The 22,571-nt window shown below is 34.9% G+C and overlaps 1 protein-coding gene across 5 annotated transcripts in view; it reads right to left on the bottom strand.

Moving 5' to 3' along the window:
* PCDH9 (protocadherin 9) overlaps window positions 1–22,571 on the bottom strand; it is a 1,077,972-nt gene that overhangs the window by 656,175 nt on the left and 399,226 nt on the right. The window contains exon 4 of one of the 5 annotated variants that reach the window (XM_072617060.1): window positions 1,857–17,262. The exons of the other annotated variants lie outside the window; for them this stretch is intronic. Coding sequence (XP_072473161.1) covers window positions 17,158–17,262 — 105 coding nt within the window. The 3' untranslated portion in view covers window positions 1,857–17,157. Of the gene's footprint in view, window positions 1–1,856; window positions 17,263–22,571 lie in introns of those variants that run through there. 5 annotated transcript variants of the gene reach the window in all.

The raw sequence follows: 22,571 nt of genomic DNA, 5'->3' as shown, positions 1-22,571 counted from the left end.
TTGGTGAATACCTCTGCCTAATTTACTCCTGCCTGTCACTAGAGATCTCTGGTACCATGAGGCCATCAGATGGTTGACAGTACCGAACCACTGTCAACTCTCTTCCTGTCCAGATTGCTACCCATTACGTATTGCCAGTCTTCCTTCTGTTGCCCATGACCTGAAAGTCCCTAGCTTACCTATTTTGCTCCAGAATGTCTTTCTTGTCTGTAAATTTTATACACATCCAAACAGACCATTTCAACCATCAAGGGCCCCAATATCTAGGTCATAAGGCTCAATCTATGTTAAATATTTCTATAATGCATGGGTTCACTTTCATGCTCTATTATAAGTATAGTAAGGACAGGATCATAGATTTGAAACTGAAAAAGATACTAGAGGTCATTGAATTGTTTTATAGATGAAGACCCAAAGGCCCAAAGAGATTAAGGAATATTCTCAGAGTCCCACTGCTTGTGTCTGGAGTAGGAATTGTTCTCAGATTCTTCTAACTCCAAGTATAGCCCTCTCTTTGCTGATGATTGAATGCTTTGCTATGGTTGTGGGTCATTAGTTATAAAATAAAACAAACCATTGTGTCATATAACACATTAAATGTAGAAAATGCAATAAATTTTGGTGACATTTTCTAACCCCACCAATTCATATAGGTGATTTATATAAATTAATATATTTCTTATATAAGGTGGCTTTCTTGTCATTCATCCTCCCCCCAAAAAGTGAAATACTAAAAAAAAAATTTCTAGTTACCTAAGATTTCTGATTAGTTTTCCTTAATTCAGTTTTTATGATATATAAATGTCTTTTCCCCATAGAGTACTCAAATTTTAAATATACTCATGTTTAAATATATTTAATATGATGTGGATATTATATTAAAAAAGGTTGATTTTATTATCCATGTAGGTTTCTTAGGCTATTGTCTTATTACAAATGAAAATATTTGGCAAGTGATTAAAATTTTACTGATATAATGTGACAGCTGACAGTTAATAATGGGTTCTGAAAATGCTACAGAATTATAATATGCAAGACACATTTAGCATGGCTAAATTCAACATTAGCCTGTAAAGATAATGCCACACTAACAATATTAGCCATTTTTATTATAATGCTATATTGTAATTACATTTATGACCATATTTATTTACAATGATTTTTTTATAATCATGACAATTATTTCCCAATCACTATCAGATTTTACAAAGCATAATATACAATATTCAAGACAATTAATAGAAAATACTTTCACTAGTTCTTATTTGATATTATTAATATGTCCACAAACATACACTTGTCTTTTAAATAGCAATATTTTAGGGTGTTTTTTTTTGGTTTTGCTATATGTCATTCATATTTGCATTTCAATTAAGAGAATGCCTAAGCAGCTACTACTACTACTACTACTACTACTACTACTACTACTACTACTAGTACTACTACTACTACTACTACAGCATAGATTTTCTGCTTTTCAGATTCTTAATTCTGTCCTTTTTCTGAAATCCTATGTTTCCTCCTTAAGGAGTGACAAAGGAAAGAGAGAATTCTAGTTTCTCAAATATGCAGAATTACTTAATTCAACAACACTCCCATCCTTTTAATGATGTACAGAGGACAAGAATAACAACAATAGAATGAAAGCCAGTGTCTACTCCAGCTGTTTCCCATTTATTATATTTTGCTAGATAAGAAAGGACCCAATTGTGGGTGGGAGGTAATAGCAAGAAAAACAAAGTTGAGAAAGGCAAAAAGTATGTGACCAGAGAATTAGAGCCAGGACAAGGAGTTGGCTACGATGCTAGTTCTCTCTCTCTCTCTCTCTCTTTCTTCATATATATATATATATATATATATATACATGTATGTGTGTGTGTGTGTGTGTGTGTGTGTATACATATAAATTATGATTTGCTTCACTGAAGGATGTATTATAGAGCAAATAAGTTTTGTTTTTTAGAGCAGGGTGAGTATAGGGAGATTTGATCAACAGAATGGTTTGTTCTATTTTATTTAACTCAGGCTTTCTTATCTTCAGTATTTTCTAAGCAGAAGTTATGGTGCTATGTAAAGACCTCGAGTTCTATTAGAACCTTCCTAAATGAATGGTACGACCATTCAGGGTTCCCTGGACAAATGGGAGCACCAAAAGACAGAACAGAGTACAAGGGTGATGGAACTAAATTGTTTCACCTTGAAGTATCAGGTAACCAGAACTCATATGGGCAGCTGAAGACTCAAGAGAGAGCCACAAAATAGAACTATATGATAACACTTGCCTGTATATATGCTTTTCATCAGAAGAGAAGTGATGTTTATTTTTTTTAAATGTATGAAATCCATTAAAGTGTTCTCTGTGTTGCCCTCTAGCCTATGATATCTGCATTGTTGGGCAGTCAGCCTGCCTTCCCCCCTCCCATAGGTGGTATAGATACCATTCTCCTGTACAGTCCTCCATCTCTTCCCCACTATCCATAAAGTGTCAGTTGTCTTTGCTGTTCTGATATTGCCACATGCTGATCTCTTGGGAAGCAGTATTGGAGAGATCTCACATGTTTTTCCAGTCATGATGACAATAATGATAATGATGAAATCTGACATTTGTAACTTATTAAGGTTTGGCAAGTGTTTTACATATCTCATTTGATCCTCACAGCAACTCTGTGAAGTGGGTATTACTGTTATCCCTGTTAAGGGCAAACAGAGGCAGAGAAAGTTTCAATGACTTCTTTGTTAAGCATTATCCAAATTTGAACTCAATATTGCTTCCACTGTGTCAGGCCATGTGTCACATATGTATTTAACCCCTAGTCCCCTGTAACAGTGAGCACCACAACATAGAAGGGGGGGCTTGCTATGACAGGTTCTTAGATCGGTATTCATAAAAGTAAAGGCAACTTTTGAGGGGTTAATAGTCACTTTAATCAAGCACATGTATTATTCCTTTAACCAAGCACATATATCATTCACCTAATTCAGAGGAATCAGCACCCTGAACTTCAAAGAGAATGCAGAGAAATCAAAAGATCAACAGACATGGTCTCCTCTGCCTGAATTCAACAGACAATTGGACCCCAGCTGTCTGACCACAGTTACCAGACAGGGAAGCATGACATCTGGGTTCTCAAAGCTGGGGGGCTCCTTTAGCAGCTTCCCAGAGTCCTTGTCTGATCAAATGTACCACTTCCAGTCAGTAAGTCCCCAAATAATTAACAGACATGGCTTCCGCTGCCTGACTATAATTCAACAGACATGTACAGCTGTCTGACCACAGTTACCAGAGAGGGAAGCATGATATCTGGGTTCTCAAAACCAAAGGGGTCCCTTGGCAGCTTCCCAGAGTCCTGTCTGGCACTCAAACCTTATAACAAAAACTAAGCCCTAAAGTAAAACCTCACCCTCAGAGTCTTATTCACTGTTTAGAGCCAGGGAACATCACACCCCTTGAGAAACCGTGCCTTATTAACAAAAGTGTGGACCTTCTTACAAATCTTCCCAGGCCCCACAATGGGTGTGAAAGATCCTCCCCAGTCACATTCAAATAGAAGCCTTATACTTTTTGATTATATAAAAAAAAAGCAAATGATCCTTTTTTGCCTACCATTACATCCCTCCAAAAATATATAGACTTTTTTTCTTTTTAAACAAAATGACAACAGTCCCAGAGTGAGTCTGCTACAAGTTTGCTTCTGTTAACCAAGAGAGTTTTTCCTAAACTTCCAAAAGGATTTCCTTCCTAAGTCATTTGTAAAGTAACAAGTGAAGCCTACTCTAGCACTGTGTATATAATCTGGGCTCCAGACAATTTACAAGAAGCCATGTTTTATCCCTTCCCCATTTTTGTTGTTGATGTTTACTCAGAACACTAAGCACATAATATGAGTAATGAATGGCTTTTGAATGAATATGAATGAGACATAGAAAATACACTGTTGATACGTGTGTTAGGCACATAGCTTTTCTTAATTAAATTCCATCATCTGCATCTGACATAAAGTGATATCCTAATATTCTTTTTTCCCCCTTGAGTGCTCTTTTTTATTTTATTTTTTAATTTGTACAAGTTTGATGCTTTCATACTTATTTAGCCACTGTAAACATTTTTCATTTTAATTAATTGCTTTTACTTTGTTATTGTCTTAACCTGTGTCAATTAGAATACATGAATATTAATAATAGTAATAATAATAGCTAACATTTACACAGCCCTTACTATGTACTAGGTATTGTGCTATACACTTTAGAATTATCTCATTTGATCCTCACAACAACCCTAGGAGGTAGATCCTATAATTATCTTTATTTCACAGATGAGGAAACTGAGGAAAATAGGTTGCGTTGCCAAGATCACACAGCTAGTAATTGCCTGAGGCCAGATTTGAACTACTAAAAATGAGTGTTCTTGACTCCAGGACCAGCATTCTATTCACTGCTTCTTGACTTAGCAAGTTGCCCTTCCCCAGAGGTCTTCAAGCAAAAGTTGGATGTCTATTTGTTGGATCATGTCGGAATTGTCTTCAATTCAGACTTGGACTAGATGGCTACTCAGTTCCTTTCCAATTCTAAAATACTATCTTCTGTAACTTTTTCATTTTAAAACTATAGTTTTTACATAAAACCATATACAGTTATATAAAACAAATAAAATTATATAAAACTCCATAGTTTTAAAACTACATCTTAAGAAGGTAAGATTTAAGTATTAGTTAGGTATTTGAAAATTCTGCAACTTTTTCATACTATAGTATAAGTATCATAATAGTATTTTAGAGTTGGAAAAGACTTTAGAAGAAAGTACTGTGGTTGAGCATCCAGTCCAAGATAGCCTGAGTTACAATAAATCTAATCTTATTTCCATAGTTAGCCTTTCAAATATTAGAAAATAGTTATTGTCACAAGCTCATACAAACATGCCCACATATTCATACCACTGCCACCAGAGATTCTCTCAGAGTTCCATGCTAAACCCTCTGAATTTCTTCATTCATTAATTCTCTCATGGCATTAAAAACTAGGAATAATCCAAAGATTATCTTTCCTGAATCTGTTATAGTTTTTATTTTTTTTTATTAAAACAGAGTACACAGAATTGGACACAGAATTCCAGATATTGTCTGAACAGGATAGAAAGTATCTCCCTTTTTCTGAACAGAATACTTATATTAATACAGCATATGACTATATTATGTTTTGTGCAAGCTATGACAAAACTGTTAACTTATACAGAATTTGCTGTCAATTATCATTCTAAGTTTCAATTCCCCTAGCCCCTGTCCCACAGTGTAGGGCTTGAATTAAGTCCTATACTATATTTTTGAAGTTGATTTTTATAAACTAAGTGTGATATTTAATAATTATACTTCCATTAAATTTTATTTTATTCATTTCAGAAACTAAGGCAACCTGTTAAGCTCTTTGAGATCCAGATACTGTCATCCAGTGTATCAGATATCTCTATCAACTGTGTCATGCCTGAAGATCTGATAATCACTTTTTATAGCTTCATGCAAATAATTAATATGTTCAACAAAACAAAAGACAGATATCAATGGCATTTTAAAGACCCTCCTTCCAGAATGATTAATTAGCACTCACTCTTTGATATCTATTTAACTGGTTACCAGTTAACAATCAATTCTTCATCTTATCCACTAGGATACCATGAAAGACTATATCAGATTACTTTGTTAAAATGCTAGTTCATTCTCTCTACAATATTTCTAAGATAATTGTCATCTTCTCCCAAGATTCCCATTACAGACAGTTCTCAATTTATGCAAGTGGACCATTCAGCAGACCTCTACATAAAGCAATTTTTACCTAAGGTGAATTTGGCTTTGGATATAGGAAAGGTAGGAGGGAGAGAATAGGAAATCAAGAAGGGGACTGTGAGCCTGTGGAGGGAGGGGGCCAGCACACCATTCAAAGACATTTCAGGGCCAGGAACAGAGAAATTACAGCAGAAGGAGGGACACGCAGGGGCTGGGGACAGACATGCAGTACACAAGCACAGATCTAGGGAAGACAGACTGGATTCATGGAAAGCAGGCTCTGTTTGAGTCCGAGGTCTCAAGCACACCCCTAAATGTGGAACCAGGCTGTGGTCTCTCTGTGCCTTCCTTCCTCTGCTCTCACTTGAATTTCTTTTAAGGGTTTTGGATTTTGTTTATTTGTTTTGTTTTGGTGAGGGTGTAGGGTAGGAAGGCTGCAGAGAGCCAAACAGAGGGGCAGGAGCTGAGAGAGAGATCTCAGCACTGCACAGCAAACTTAATATAGGTGAGTTGTTTTGGAATGAGAATCTCTTTCAAAATTAAGTCAAATTTGCATAATGTAAATTTACAAAGAACAAGAGCTATCTTATTTCTCCAGTTCTGCCTCGGGCAAAAGTATAAATTATTTTTTTTGCCTTCTTAGCAATTAAATTTAGAGTGAAGTAAGTCAAGAATTTATCATATACTCTTTTTTTTTCAGATTTAGACTTACAGTAGAACTATACATGGATCTATTCTCCCATGAAATTTGCATTAGGAAAACATCATACTCCTCATCATCTTCACTGTTCACATCTAATAACACATAAAAAACATTTACAAAATATGTTTCTCATAAGTCTATTATTTAGTGTAGTATAATTATTCCCATTTTATGTGTGACAAAATGATGATCATGGAAAGAAATTGATTTTCCTCCTGTTATACAGTTTATAAATCTCAGGACGGAGATTCACACCCAGGTTTCATGACCACTGTGCCCTTTCTTTATATCACCTTTCTCATGAAAGAGTGTAGAAAATCAAGTTTACTCTTGTTTCTTTCTCTTTTTCATTCTTATCCCAATGATCTCCATTCTGAACGTACTCTCATGCCTCTGGATTTCTATATAGATATACATCTTTTTAACATTCAGTATTATTTTTCCCTCCCTTTGTGTTAGCTGTGCTTCTAAATAAATGCCTAATCAATTTCAATCAAGATAAAACAATGAAAAAGAACAGAGAACTCACTTTTCTACATTAAGATAAAGTATTGTAACTTCGCATATCTTTATTTTTATAGCCATGAAAATGGTGGAACTACTAATATAGTAACCATTCAAATTTGTCTCTAATATCTACAGAACAGCCTTCTTTCTGAATCTTATCTTTATAACTAGATGGCGCAGTGGATAAGGTGCTTGACCTAGAGTCAGGAAGACTGAGTTCAAATCAGGTCTTAGAAACTGAATAACTGTGTGACCTTGGGCATGTAGCTTAGTTTCCTTATCTGTAAAAAATGAAGATAATACCTACATTCTATGATTGGTGTGAGAATAATATGAAACATTTGTAAAGTGCTTTGCAAATGTTTGCACAATGCTATAAATTTTAGCTTTCTTTGTTATTGCTATTTTTAATTAATCAATCAATTAATTAATCAAACTGCTATAATACACTTTAGAACAGTATTCTCAAAGAGTGTAGACTAATTTCCTCTTTGTAGATTATTCTTTCCTCCACATAGCTATAAAATATTCCAAAACTTTGAGAATCTACTTTCAACAGTAGAGATTCTTGAAACAGAGATTTGTGAGGGAGGGAAGGGAAGAAGAAAGAGAATGTGTGAATTTAGCAGGACTCACTGGTTTCCAAAAGAATCTATGAGCCATAAATACATTAAAAAATGAAAAAAAAATCAAGCTGCTATTATCCCAAAGACCACCTGCAGAGGTGGTGCCAATAACTCCCCTCAAGAAACTAGACTTGATTGTGAAATTTTCTCAAATATGATGCCAGAAGCATTCAAATAGTATGATGATTGATATTTCAAAGCATAATTCCAACACATGGCTCATGGATGAGGGATTATAATATCATAGCCCCACTGCATAAAAATCTGTTTATAAAACTGTAAGGGCAAAATTAATTTCATATTAGATATATAACCTAACAAATAGAATACAATAAAAAACATATGTTATGCTTATATCCGATGAATATGAACTTGTGCCATCCCACTGTCTCCCCTTGCCAAAAAACATATTTTGATTATATGCATATATTGTATACTTTACTACTTTTGCATATTACTTATATGGTATATAAATTGTATAGATATATAATGTGTATGATTTATGTCTATATGGCAATTTGTCACAGGTATCAAAGTATTAGACGTTCCTCTTCTGAAAGACAGTACACTTTACCTTGACTGTTGTTACACAACACTACAGGGATGTTTTCACATACTCATATGATATCTCTATGTCAGAGATATTCTTATAACCCTTAATGATAATCAGACATGTCAATGGCATACTGAGCTTGGATGTGACGATCATTTTTCAGACAATCAAATTTCTCTTGTTCATGTTGAATTTAGTAGGCCGTGTGGTAGTATAAAAAACAAGGTGATAGATTTCAACACATTAATCAGTCAAGTGATGTTTATCAAATGCAATCTGTATTCCAAAACCTCTATCGCTATCTAAAAAAAGTTTGATATGAACTTGGGATCCTTTTTGGGCAACTATTATGACAGTTTTCTTGAAATGGACCTATTTCTACCTGACAAAACGATGAAAAGATGTGAAGTATAATTCAAACACCCAGAAATGCCAACAGTTGTATGTGCTGGGACTTTTATTCTTAAAATACTTATTCAAATTCTAATATAATCTATATCAATTCACTTATTTACTTCTCCCTATTAAAAGAATCCTAAATATTCAACACCAATATCTATATCTTGGATATGTGCTACAGATAAATAATGAGCTAGACCAAGAATTAAGTAGGAAAAAGAAGATGGCTTGTCGTATTTAGAAAACTATGACACATTTCCAAGGATTCAAAGTGATGACTATTATAAAACAGCATTATTCTCATAAGAATACTATAAGATTGAAAATAAATAAAATGCCCTTATGGCAAAAAAAAATTGCAGGTAATGGGCAATGGAAAAAAATGTATATTGGGTTAAAGTAATTTGTTGTAAAATGATGATCTGTATGTGAGAAGAGTCACAAAAAGTATTAGCAAGAAGATGTATAAACATAAAAGAAGAAGGGTTGATTATTTAATGAGATTCAGGGATATAACAAATAAAGTGTAAGCACTGCACTGGTATAAAAAATATTTTTAAAGGCAGAGGAAGGCCTCCAGTTTATCTAATACATCCTCTATGAAAGAGTTACAGGAAGACATGCCAATTCACACTTATTTATTACATTGGATTCTAACTAAGATCACTTAAAAATTTTTTTGCAACAGACTTATTTCCATTGTTTGGGACCTCGAATTTTACATTACATTTAGGAGTTATACTACAATAATATTTGTTATAAAAGATTCTAACCTGTAATTTTCAATTAGATATTTCTGACCACCAGAAAATTCATTCAGTCATTAAATGACTTCACTGTAAACTATGTTTTACTGACTTGTCATCTAGCATAATCAATTGATTAAAGTTTTCAGTGAGTTATTGATTATTTAGGAGTTGGAAGTATACTTCATTAAACAACAGGTGGGTCTCAAAACAAAAAGCAGAACAGTCTCCATCTTTTTTGATGGATTATTGTGACTACTATTCCTGAGGAATTCAAGTATGTTAGGAAAATTAGAGATATATTATAAAATTAGTGTGCATCCATATTTGTCATTTAACAAATAAAATTCTGCTTTGATCAGAGGTGGGGCCATGGATCTATTCCCAGACATAGCTGCTTAGAAAGAAAAGCACATATCAAATACTTAATTTGTATACGTATTGTTCCTGTTTGTCTGGACATCAAAAAAGAGAGAATAAATCCCCATTCCATGGAATAGGTTTATTTATAAATTTAAATTTGCTTGGTGCATATAAGAAAAAACTATTAAGACAAATAACAAGAAAATACAGATAAAACTTTAAATTTTGGCACCTTTATCTGCTTAGCCAAAATGAGGGATAAATAGAAAAAGACAAGAGCAAAAAGTAAAGATGTTGATTATCAAGTCAATAGAAACTTTGTTTAAAGACAAAGATGCTAGGATGATTCTTAAGCAAGAAATCAGCATAAGAACACTGGATTACTACCATAACGAACCTCCTATATGTTCATTGTCATTTGACAATGAAACAGAGGTAGATTTTCAAGACTATATATTACTAAAATTGTATTTTCTGGTCCTCAATTGAAGTAGTATCTACTAGCTGAAATTAGTATTAACTTTTGGAGAATATAATTTAATATAATATAATTACTAGAGAGGAAAATAAGACCCAGAGAAGAGATGTTATTTTCTTAACATCACACATCTAGTTAAGGGAGATAATTTAGGCTAGAATCTACCAACACATTATTCTTTCTACACTACTATGCTATCTTCAAAAAATAAAAGTCTCAAAGGAGAATCGTTTACTTAAAATAACCAATAAATTAGTCAATTGTATATTATGGGAAGAAATGCAATTTGGTAATATAAAGAGAGCAAGATTTCAATAAAATATGAACATAGACATCATATACTTTACTATTTTATTAATGTTTATAATTGTTCTTTGCCATAGAATTACAACTATAAGTAAATTATGAGTATATCTAGCTCAACTCTTCATTTTCCAGATGAAGAAAATGAGGTTCAAATTAGTTAAATAATTTCATTGAGTAAGTAGATGTATAGTTTGAACTACACCTAAATATCCATTACGTCAGACTCCCTCTTCCTTAAATTTTGAGAGTTCTCCAAACTTCGCTGAAATTTAACCTTTAACTTAGACCATTTCCCCCGCCCCCGAATCAGGAAGTTCTAGTGCTAGAATATCTAAGGGTCAAACAGGTATTATAGATGGCAGCTTTAGGTTGAGAAGGTTGTTAGATGTTTGGATTATTTATTACAATAATATAGAATATATAAAATAATAATCTAAAATTATTATTTTAATCTTTTTTTAAAACTGGCTTATTGCCTATCCCTCCCTCTAAACTGACTGAAAGCTTATGTCTTAAAATACTAACATCAAGACTTTAATTAGGTAATTATTGAGTACCTTCCTCAGACTTTTGTCCACTTATAACTTTTGGTATCATTTGAAATAAGGAGAACTTCTTTTTTCCACACACCTTTTCTCCATAAACTGACCTTTATAATTCGGTACCTGGAATTTCATTTTCCAGCCTTGGTGAAGACCACAGAGGACTTTCTCACTTAAGGTGCTGCCCAGTAGTTCCTCCTTTCTAGGGAATGCTTTAATTCATACTGAATAAATCTAACTTCTGTCAGCTGTGGAATTTTAGCATTTTTATTTTAATCACCAAGAAGCTTTCAAAGGGTCTTAACATACTTTGCCCTTGTGAACTTTTAAAACACAGCTCCGGATATACAGAATAGAAAAATAAAAAAGCTCTCCAATGAATATCAAAAGGGGTTTGAAAACAGATAATGTTTTTCCAAGGGGAGAGGTGGGGGCAGATCAAATAACTCACATTTACATAAGGCTTTAAGGTTTTTCAAAGTGCTTGATATGGATTACTATACTTGATCCTCACAATAACTCTATATTTTAGGTGCTATTATTTTCCCCATTATTTTCCCTTTAGAAGGAATCTGAAATTCATGTTCGTTAACTGATCTACTAAACTAATAAATATCATTGGTGGAATTTGAACTTAACTCTTTCTGACTCTAACTTTGGTACTGTCATCTATACTATGGTAGAGAGATACATATGTGAGTCTAGGAATTAAAAAAAAAAAGAAAGAAAGAAAAAGGAGAAAAGTAAGAAAGTTACTCATTGTCAAAAACGTATTTGTAAAGCCTACATAGGACCAGAATATACAGGACTGGGCTTGTTGTTTCAATGGCATAAAGACCTGTCAATGAATTTCGTTTTTAAATTTTATTTGTAATTAGTCACTATAATGAGGCAACTGTGAAGAAAGATAAATTTTTATCACTGGCACAGAAGGTAAATGGTGAAGGACCTTGATAAATCATAAAGATAGGACCTTTCAAAGGACGCACAATGTCAAGAGGTAGAAAGAGCGCTTGGAAGTTGAGATTCAGGGGGAAACTAGAATTTAATAAATAAAAATATTGAATAAAAATGGAAAGCAGAAGGAAGAAAGAATATTTGAAACATAGCTTTACTTCCATTTCTTTTTTTTAAATGGTGTCCGCTTTGCACAGATTGTTTGGGAGGAGATTTTAAAAAAAGTAAGGGTAGGAAAGCATATAGTGTAATTGGGATATGAACAATCACTAAGAGAAGGAAGAAGCTAAAATCAAGAGAGAAAGAGAAAACCTTTTAGGAAGAATGTAATGCAATGGATAGAGCACTGGGCCTGGAATCAGGAAGACCTGAGTTCAAATCCAGCTAACTAAGTGATCAAGGGCAAGTCATTTAACCCTGTTTGTCTCAGTCTCCTCATCTTTAAAATGAGCTGGAGAAGGAAATGGCAAACCACTCCACTATCTTTGCCAAGGAACCCTAAATGGGATCATAAAGAGTTGGACATGACTAAAATGACTGAACAGCAGAGGCCATTAGAGCAAAGGATGAGGATGGTGATGGTGACAGTTACCAGAGATGCTGAGTGAATTTAAGGGATCAAATAGAACCAGACAGTCACTTGCTCTTAGGTTAAATTAAAAGCATTTGTAATGTAAATTTGACAGTACAGCATTTCCTGAGTTGACTTTTGTAAAGATGAATATTAGGAATACTTTTACTTTGGTCCACTGTTGAAAATCTGTTCAGTGGTGGGTTTACTTAGAAGATTTCTAGTGCTAGCAGTGTCATCACTTGGGAACTGGTCACAGATCAACTTTTGCTCTTTAAAGTGTCCACTCATTGGGAGTGAACGGTGATATTAACGTCAAGAGTTCAATGAGGTCAACAAAATACTGTGCTAGGTCAACATCTGGATGAACTGACTTTGTACCACTCTATTATATATATATATATATATGTATATATATGTAGACTAAATGAATGTCATAATGTTAGAAGAAAGACAGAAGAAAAAAAATATCTACAGATGGCATATAGCACTGAAAAGTAAAAAGTAGAGACAACTACCAAATGCCAGTTTAATATTAGTCTTTGGCGAAAAAACATGACCGTGTCAAAAGATTCTTTTGTCACAGAACTTATTCATAAAAATTTACAAAAAAAGATATTTATGACAAAATGCTATTACATTTATTTTAGGCCTAAACAAAAGACAGGAGTGAAATAAAAAGAAACTTCAGAAATTCATTCTTCTTGACAACATATCAGAACTCTAATTGAAAAATATTACTTATGTAGATCTAAAATGGGACACACAATTCACTAATATAAAAATTGAAAGGCAGAACAAGAAATGATATATTCTCCTTTAGACAGTACTAACAAATTTATATAATTTACATGGTTTGGCTTGAAGACAAAAAAATACAGTTCAGTACAAATGAATGCAAACATATTCTGGAACCAAAGGCCAAACAGAAGGAATATGTACGAATCAAAAAAGGGCTCTAGGATATGAGATGAGAAAAGAGGTTTGAGAGTTGCTATTGCAGAAAAATAGCCCTAAAGCCCTCAACCCAAACCACAGCTGCAGTGAACAGGGCAAACAAGGAGATGGCTTATATTGTACTTTTGAAGCATGAAAACATAAATCAAAGAAAATAGAATAATGATGAAACAGTGATTTCAATTCCTGGTACTTACTACATAACTAGTCCTGTTGCTAGCAAGGTCTGGCGACGGCATTGATTTTAGAGACCATGAGGCAACCAACACAATTGTCTATAAAGGACCCTGGATGCTGTTACCTGATGAAGGTCAAATTTCAAGCAACATGAATTGTGACAGCATAAAGCCAGAAATGTGCAAAGAATTGATTAGAGAACAGAATTTTTCAATTTTTATGAGGTATATTCTTATAACTGAAAATTGTGGCAATGATAAGCAAAGATAAACCTCACCAACTTCTTATTTTTAATTTTGTTTTTGATTTTTTAGAAGAAACTGGCACAGAAAATTAGAGGAAGAGCTTAAAAGGTCATGCTAAAATAGCATGATCTTAAGCTGAATGGAAATTATATGTAAATACATATATAGATCTAGATAGATATAGATCTTCATCCAGAATTCTTTTCCCAATTAAAGAACAGTTGAAAGTTCCTTAACCAAAAGGCAGTACAGTGTAGAGGCTAGAGAGCTGACCCGGAAGGCAGGAAGTCTTGGATTCAAGTCCTATCTCTGACAAATACCAGCAATTTGTCCCTTGGTAAGTCATTGATGAGTACATTGGACAGCTCTCTAAGTTGCAGAGATGGTGCTGACCTGTACCGTTAGGGTCCTCATCTGAGAGTTTGCTATACCCATGACATCACAAGCCTAGTCCCCATTCTTTAGCAAGTGTGTGTGTACACACACACAAACACACACACACACACACACAGAGGAAAAGGAGAGGGATTTTTTTTTTCTTGGGTTCTGATGACATTTACAGTTTGGTCTACAATTGCTCAGTTAAAATGAAGTTAAGTTATAAGCAAATAAAACAGGGAAATTCCTCCATGGTTTAGTAAATAAGTTCTAGGTAGCTTCCTGAGGCAGATAGAGATAGACTTTCCTGGTTATATGGTTAAGGTCAGAAGGAGAATGTGAACCCAGATATTTTTGATTATAAGCAAAACACTTGAGACTCTATGTTGTACAATTTTTATTCAGTTATAAATTATTAATGCATGAAAATTAATGTGATTGTTCATAAACTCTTGGTAATAACTAGACAGCATCTTACACTACATGAAATTAACAATACTGAGGATACTGTATGAAAAATGGGTAACTGCTCCTTCTAATTATGAGTGCACCTAATTTACAATAACAGGGTATATAAAGCATCTGGTCTACTTCTTTGGAACTTTTTAAATATAAATGATCACTGGATATTGATTAATTGGTAGAAAAATGATGAATTTACATCTGGTTTTTCACAAGCTTATAGATCTGAGTCTGGAAGGGACCTCAGAAGTTACATCCTAGCCACTCATTTTACAAATGACGAAATAAGCCCAGACAAGTTGAGTGTATTGCTCATGGTTACACAGATAGTAAGTTGCAGGTTTGCAACCCAGGTAGGTTTTTTAACTTTAAATCATAGGCTCTTTCTACCATCTCACACTGCCAGAAACTAAAGTCCAGACCTAAAATGTAATTTCTCCCTTTTTTTTTTTTCTTTAAAGACTTCATTTCCCTATCTTGTCTTAGGCTGAAAGTAGAAGATCTACTACTCATGAGCCTAACTTCCACTCTGATCGATATGAAAGTTATATTTGTTCTGTTTCTGACCTGGGCTGGTTCTCTCCTCCCATGAGCAACCAGGAAGCCCACTACATCACCACCTTAATGCCTCACTCAGTGTCAACACTGATCAGTTTAGCTCACTTGAGTTTAGAACTTTCAAACTCCAGAGGTACTCTAGCCTTAGCCTCTCTAGTAGCTAGAATCATAGGCATGTGGAACCGTGTTTGGTCACAGCCCTAAAATGATAAAATAATTTCCAGTGACTTTCAAATGTTTTTTTTTTCTTTCCTGAATTAATATGCATGAAAACTGGATGGTAAGTGAAGAGTTAAGAGAAATGAAATGAAAGTATTTGGTTTGGATGGGCACTGAGGTCTCTCCAAATCTCAAATACTGTTAAACATGTTGAAATCAGAAAATGCTAAATACAAGCACTCTGGATAGCTAGGAGTCAGTTAACACATTTATCTAAAGCATCAGTTCTTTCAAAACAGAGCTATATCCCATACTTAATTCAGTGAGGCTAGGCTCTCATGCATCAGCTCCTTAATCAATACGTACCTCAACCCACTCTTTCAAACAAATTAGACTTCTTTAAATACTTTATTTACCTCTGCATTACCCAGTTGGGGCTGCAAGGCCAAATGGCCAAATTCAATAAGAAAGACTTTTCTATCTTAACAGAACATTGATTTCTCAGAAATCCTCTTGAGGGAAGCCTGATCTTGTAAAATTTCCAGCTACATCCACAAAGCCACTAGGCTTAAGATCTTTCAGATAACATTTTAAAATATATAAAATACGGCAATCTTTTTTTTTTCTAAAAGCAAGCTTTTCCTATCACTATATATCTCATTTTTCTTATTTCCCTTTGCATATGTCAAATGTGTGTGTTCGTCCTTCGTTGCCAAAGAAGACCATGCCATCAGAGAAATGATGACATGACTTGCACTTGACTTTGTTCTGAGTGAGGGAGGGCTGTGCAGGTCACCAGTCTCACTTATGCTCCAGAGCTGTCTGAATCCAGTGACCAGATATTCATCAGGATAACTGGAGATGACCCAGGATGAAGCAATTGGGGTTCAGTGACTTGCCCAAGGTCACACAGCTAGTGAGTGTCAAGTGTCTGAGGTGAGATTTGAACTCAGGTCCTCCTGACTCCTGCACCTGGTGCTCTATCCACTGCAGCACCTAGCTGTTCCACGTCAAATGACAGACTAGAAATTAAGAAAGTTTCCTCTACAACCTGAAACTTGTCCTACCTAACACAAGTCTTCCCTCCAAGTTGTATTCTTCTCTTAATGTCTCCACCCATCCCATGCCTTCTAGGCACATATCTCACATTTTTGGGCACAGGAGCACATTTTATTCAGTACTAATGATTTTCAGGTTATAACCTTTCCTCATTTGTAGTTGTAGAAAATATCTTGAGACAACCTACGTCATTTTTACCTCTGGTAATGATGGTTTGGATGAAGGAATGTGTCAGCGTGATATGACTAATAGAGGAGTTGTTCCCCTAAATGATAATTGGGGTAATAGCACATATAAAGGAGTATTCATACTAAAGAAATGTTTGCGTCATGAAAAGAGAGAAAATGCAAAGACATATAAGAAAATGTCCACCAAACAAAATCTTTCTCTGTTATAGTTACTGATGCTACAATATTCACTTAGCCTTTTTCCTCTAAGAACAGTAGAATAGATAAAAGGGTCTTCCAATAAGTCTACTTTGCAGACTGGTCAAGTGAACAATAGCTGTACAGAGCATAAAAGAAAAGGATGAAACTAAAGAAAGAGAGAGAATAACAAAATGTTTAAAAAAGAATGTTATCATTCTGCATAAATGCTACTGATAAAATGTTTAGTTAAAAATGTAATATGCTTAAAGCTATGATGAAATGCTTATCATTTGCTTGTATTGCCTGGAGTACTGGTTGATTCTGGCTTCTTCTGTGTGTCCTACTAATGAAATGATGTAGCATGGGCTCTGTGCCTGAAAAATAAAATTCATTTTATTATAGTTCAAGGCTTCTCTTCCTGTACCCCTCCCGATTCCCACAGGTTCAGGGACATACAGATCAACAACCCACACATGATTCTTGATTTTTTCTCCCAAGCCATATTTTTCAACTGCCAGAAAGAGACTAAAAGTCCTCCCAGGTAGAAATTAGCAAGCTTTGAGCACTGATCCAAAGGTTTTTGCCTTGGTTTTTCTGCCTTTTTAAAAGGAAGGTCTCTTTTTCTGATATATCTTGTGAGTCTCACAGAATGACCAATTGACCATCCTCTAGCTCCCAAATACTCTTTGAAACTATTCTCTTCTCATCATTCTTTGCCAGGACCCTAAACTGGACATTCCTCTCATTTTTACTGTTCCATATCTATGTTGACTATGAAAAAGAAAGTAAAAAGAGGAGAATGAAAATGATGATAATAAATAACTCATTCCCTCTTGCCTTGAAAACTGGCATTATTTTAAAAAAGTCAACTTTTATGATCTACCATATAAAAGAAGCATATTTATTAAATGCAGATTTACAGAGTCAAAGGCTCAGCCTGGGGCCGAGGATTGGTGATGTTGTATTTCATAGGCATTATATACCTTTCATGAGTATGAATCTATTAGAACCCAAGAACATAGCATTATCAGAATCTAGGACTTTGTGTTAAATGAATTTGTTTTGGATCTTAACCTCAGATTGGATAGAACTGAGATGATTTTATCCATAAAAAGAGAGGTACCTTTATACAAAACTTGATAAGACCAAATCAGTACATACATTTTCTTCAGTTGCTTACTGTTAATGGTCTCTCAGGTGTTCTCTAATCATTTATAAGAGTTAGAATTTCTAAGCTCTCTCCTAGTGGAACTTAATTTAGTTTTCATATATAAATCTGAAGGGGACAGTATTTTTTATGTAGAAATGATGGAAAGATCATTGGTTCCTACTTCAACATTTAATAGTTGTGCAACTTTAGAGTTGTCAACTTTCTCTAACTTGAGTTCAAATCTAGGCTCAGACACTTACTAGCTATGTGGCCTTGGAAAAGTCACTTAACCATGTTTGCCTCAGATTCCTCATCTATAAAATAAGCAGTAGAAAGAAATGGCAAACCAGGCCAGCATCTCTACCATCCCAAATGGGGCCACAAAGAGTCAGACATAATTGAAAATAACTGAATTGAACCCCTCTAAACCAAAATTTTCTTATGTATAAGATGGGAGCAAAGATATCTTTATTAAGAACTGTAATTCAAAATGTTTGCTCCTCTGGCAAATCTTGGACTGGGGATGATGCTTATCAGGGGCACAGATGTCAGTGGAGGTGGGCAGTTATAAGGGGAAATTTCCTGGGAGATCACATGGTTCTTTCTGTGCCTCTGCTGTGGGGGCTGAGCAAGATAGAATAGTTAGAAAAGGAGGAAGAGGTGCAAAAGCTATCTATACCATCTAAACTTCTAAGGAAGTAAGACAGAAGTCATTCTGGGTCAAGGTCACTGGTGGGGTAGGAGGCAGTCACCAGATGGTACTGTCTATTCCCAGCTTTGCATACCATATATACTACTTGGCTTGCAGTATTGTTGGTAGAAAGGAAGACTGTGAATTGTAAGGGACTATAAATGTGAACTATTATCATTTTACACCTACGAAGGAAAGGCCATTGAACATACATGGAAATTTGAATTGTGTCCTTGGACAGAGTCTCTCCTCTTTGTTGTCTTTCATTTTTCTAATTGACACTTTCCCTCTCATGAAGACCATTTTGCTTTCTTCCCTTTATGTCATATCCTTAGAACACTTTGTCACCACTTATCCAACAAGCTCGTTCCCTTCTCAAGAGAAGATTCAACCACAATATTAGTTTAAAAGCAAAAAAAAAAACAAAAATTAAAAAAAAAAAAAAACATTAAGCTCCAAGTAGTAATTCCAAAATTCACTTAAGAACTTATAAGTTCTGACCTCATTGCTATTTCTGTTTCACTAATTTGTTTTTTTCTTTTCCTATTCAAGTTATATATGAATCGGGGATGAAATTGTCTAATTATCCCTTTATGCAAGAGAATGAGGCCAATGACCTTATAATAGTTATAGCAGTTAATAATAATTATTACATAATTATAATAAATCAAACACCAGCTATTATTAGCTAATATTAATACCAAACAATAATAATAATAACAATAGCCAGCATATTACACTTAAAGATTTGCAAAGAACATTATGCGTATTACGATCTTGACAACAATCCTATTCTGGGTGCTGTTCTTATCCTCATTTTATATATGAGGCAACTGATGATGGGAGAGATTAAGTGACTTGCCCAGGTTCATACAGCTGGTATGTAACTATGGCAAAATTTTAACTCAAGTTTTCCTGACTTTAGGTGCGACACTTTTCTGATTTTTAATAAGACTTTTGAAAAATGACTGTTACCTAGTTGACCACAGATCCCTTAACCTGTAGATTGTAAAGCAAGATTGGGCAAATATAAAAAAAAGGCTTGTTTTGGGAGAGGCAGTGTGAAGGAATGGAAGGGAAGGTGTCCCATAGGAAGTATGCTCCCTCCTTCCTCTCCCACCCTTCTTTCCTCTTTCACCAAACACATGCAGAATTATTATCCAAAAGAGTATCTTCAGGGTATGTGGCTAGGACCACATAATTGTTCCTCAATGAATTGCAGCTGCTACTTCCACTATGGCGCTGCTGTGACTTGATTCTGAGTATCTCTGAAAAGCCACTTAGGAGTTTGTGTTAGCCAGAGGCCATGAAGGCTGCCATCCCCAGCTGAGTGATTCTCTTTTTAAACTGGGCATATGCCCAGTTTGAACAGGGAATTTGTTTTTTTTTCTCCAGTTTCAAAGAGTACATTGCTGCATGTTTCCTAATACATAGGGGAGAGCTAGGTACAGTAATACTAGCTAATAAAAACATCTTCATAGGAATTATAATAATTTCAGATTAAAATATGCCAATCAATCTTTGTGACCTTACCCAGGATCACAGAGCTAGTAGCTCGAAGAGGAAGGATTGAAACTGAGCAGCAGCGTATGCTGTAGCCCTTAAACTGATATACACTGAACAGAACTTGCCTTGTAGGACTGAGTTACTGAATTCAATAAAACACTGAATAACAAATATCTGGATTTCTTATCTCTTCCTCTCATTTATTGATGTCTAAGCATTCACAGGGACAGCTATGTGGCACAGTAGATAGAGTGCCAGTCCTGGAGTCAGGAAGAACTGTGTTCAAATCTAGGCTCAGATACTTACTAGCTGTGTGACCCTGAGCAAGTCACTTAACCTTGTTTGCCTCAGTTTACTCATCTGTAAAATAAGATGGAAATGAAAACCCTCCAGTATTTCTGCCAAGAAACCCCCTCAAAAATGTCATATAGAGTCAGATATAACTAAAAATGAAATAAACAGCAACAAAATGTACCCATAGGTACAATGTCCTTGTTGGAAAATTGAACAGAGATCTTTTGGAAAATATTACTTTATTTGTATCAATTATCAAATTTCCCCTCTCCCACCCTCCCCCAATACTGGATTAGATTTCCCTAAATTACTTCAGACACTGTGTTAGGCAATCCAAATTCTGGATTTGCAATTTTGGCACTCTAACAGTAAGTTCACATCCTGGACTGCGCCCACTATTAGTGGATGTCTGGGCAGTCTCCCAATAAGGCTGACCAGTTTCAATATCATTAGTGGGATGATGGTATTTCAGTGCCTCCTCCTTTCATTCCCCCTTTAGTTTAGTAGCAGAGTTACTGAGCTTAATGAACCAAAACACCCGTTCATGTATTAAAAACTGGAAGGTGCACTCTGGCATGAGAAAAATCTTATATTCGGTTTGCTGCAGAACAGACTTTTAGCAAACATAAGAAGAGAAGGAAGCATGGGAATGTTTGCATAATGTTGCTATGTTAGATAAAACATTATGAAGCTGTTGAATAACTAATAAAGTGCTTTGCAAATATGCAGCATTCTACGCATTGTTCAGGGTAGCAATGATATGTGATTATCTACAATACTGTTACTTTTGCTTACCACCAAGTAGATTCGTAAGTAACCAAAAAGGATCACCATTTTATACAGTAACTGACTTTTTCTTCTTTAAAATTTTCAGGGGCTTTTGTGTTTCTTAACTAGTTATTAGAAACAGTATGGGAGAGTGGATAGAAAGCTTGTCTTGGAGTCCAGAAGAATGAGGCTTAAAACCTGACTTTGAATTATACTATGACCATGGAAAAAATCAATTAACCTCTCACTGCTCTAGGTGACTTTCAAAGACTATACATTACAGAGAATGGCAACTGTGGAATACAGCTTCTCACCAGAAGCTAACTATACCAATGAAATTAAAATTTCAGACCTAATTATAGATAGATAACTCAATAAATTGATAGACTAATAGAATAGCATAGTGAAACATCAAGCTCAGCATTAGGAAGATCCAGGTTCAACCAATGAAACTGACAGGTACTGGCTACATGACCCTGGGCAAGTCACTTAATCTCTCAAGGGCTTTTGAGAAGTCAGTAAGACTGTAAGTTGTAGATAAGCTATCAACTTAATATTGTTAGAGGAAAATGCCTCACATATAAATTTCCTATATCTATGAAATCACAGTTCCAAATTCTATCCACATAAGTATATACATAGATAAGAGGAAAGCAATAGAAGAAAAAAAAGCACATTTTTTAGGTAATGGTATAGTTTTCCCCATTTGTGGGTCTTTCAGAGAATCTCTCCTCTAAAAGCTGAGAAACGGTTACAAATGTTTATTGGGTTTTTTGTAATGAGTAGTATAAAATTCTCAACTATCTCATAACAATTATCTAATAACAACTAATCCAAAAAAGGGCAGGGGGAAGAGGGTCTAGGGAGAGAGAGATTTGTCTATTTCTCTCTCTCTCTCTCTCTCTCTCTCTCTCTCTCTTACATGTCTCCCTAGTGAGTCTTCTCTCCCTCTCCCTCTTTTCTAAACTGCCCATACCAATGTAGGCTAGATCTTCCCTGCAACTCACAACCTTAGTGAGCTGCCTAGAGCACTGAGGAGCTAAGTGAGTTTCCCAGGATCACACACGTAGCATGTATCAGAGATAGTATTTGAACCAAGGTAGTCTTAATCCTCCATCCTTTCTCCAGTCTTCTACTTTATATGTGAAAATATATCGATCTTTTATGACATTTTCCTTCACACAGAGTGGGGAGTAAGGAGTAGATGTTTATACACACACATATATGTATGTATGTGTATATGTATATATGTGTGTTACTTATAAATCTAACAA

Source organism: Notamacropus eugenii, chromosome 6 (assembly GCF_028372415.1).
Source record: "Notamacropus eugenii isolate mMacEug1 chromosome 6, mMacEug1.pri_v2, whole genome shotgun sequence".
Lineage (NCBI taxonomy): Eukaryota > Metazoa > Chordata > Mammalia > Diprotodontia > Macropodidae > Notamacropus > Notamacropus eugenii.
Note: the sequence above shows the minus strand (reverse complement) of the source record. Positions and strands in the feature narration are given on the sequence as shown.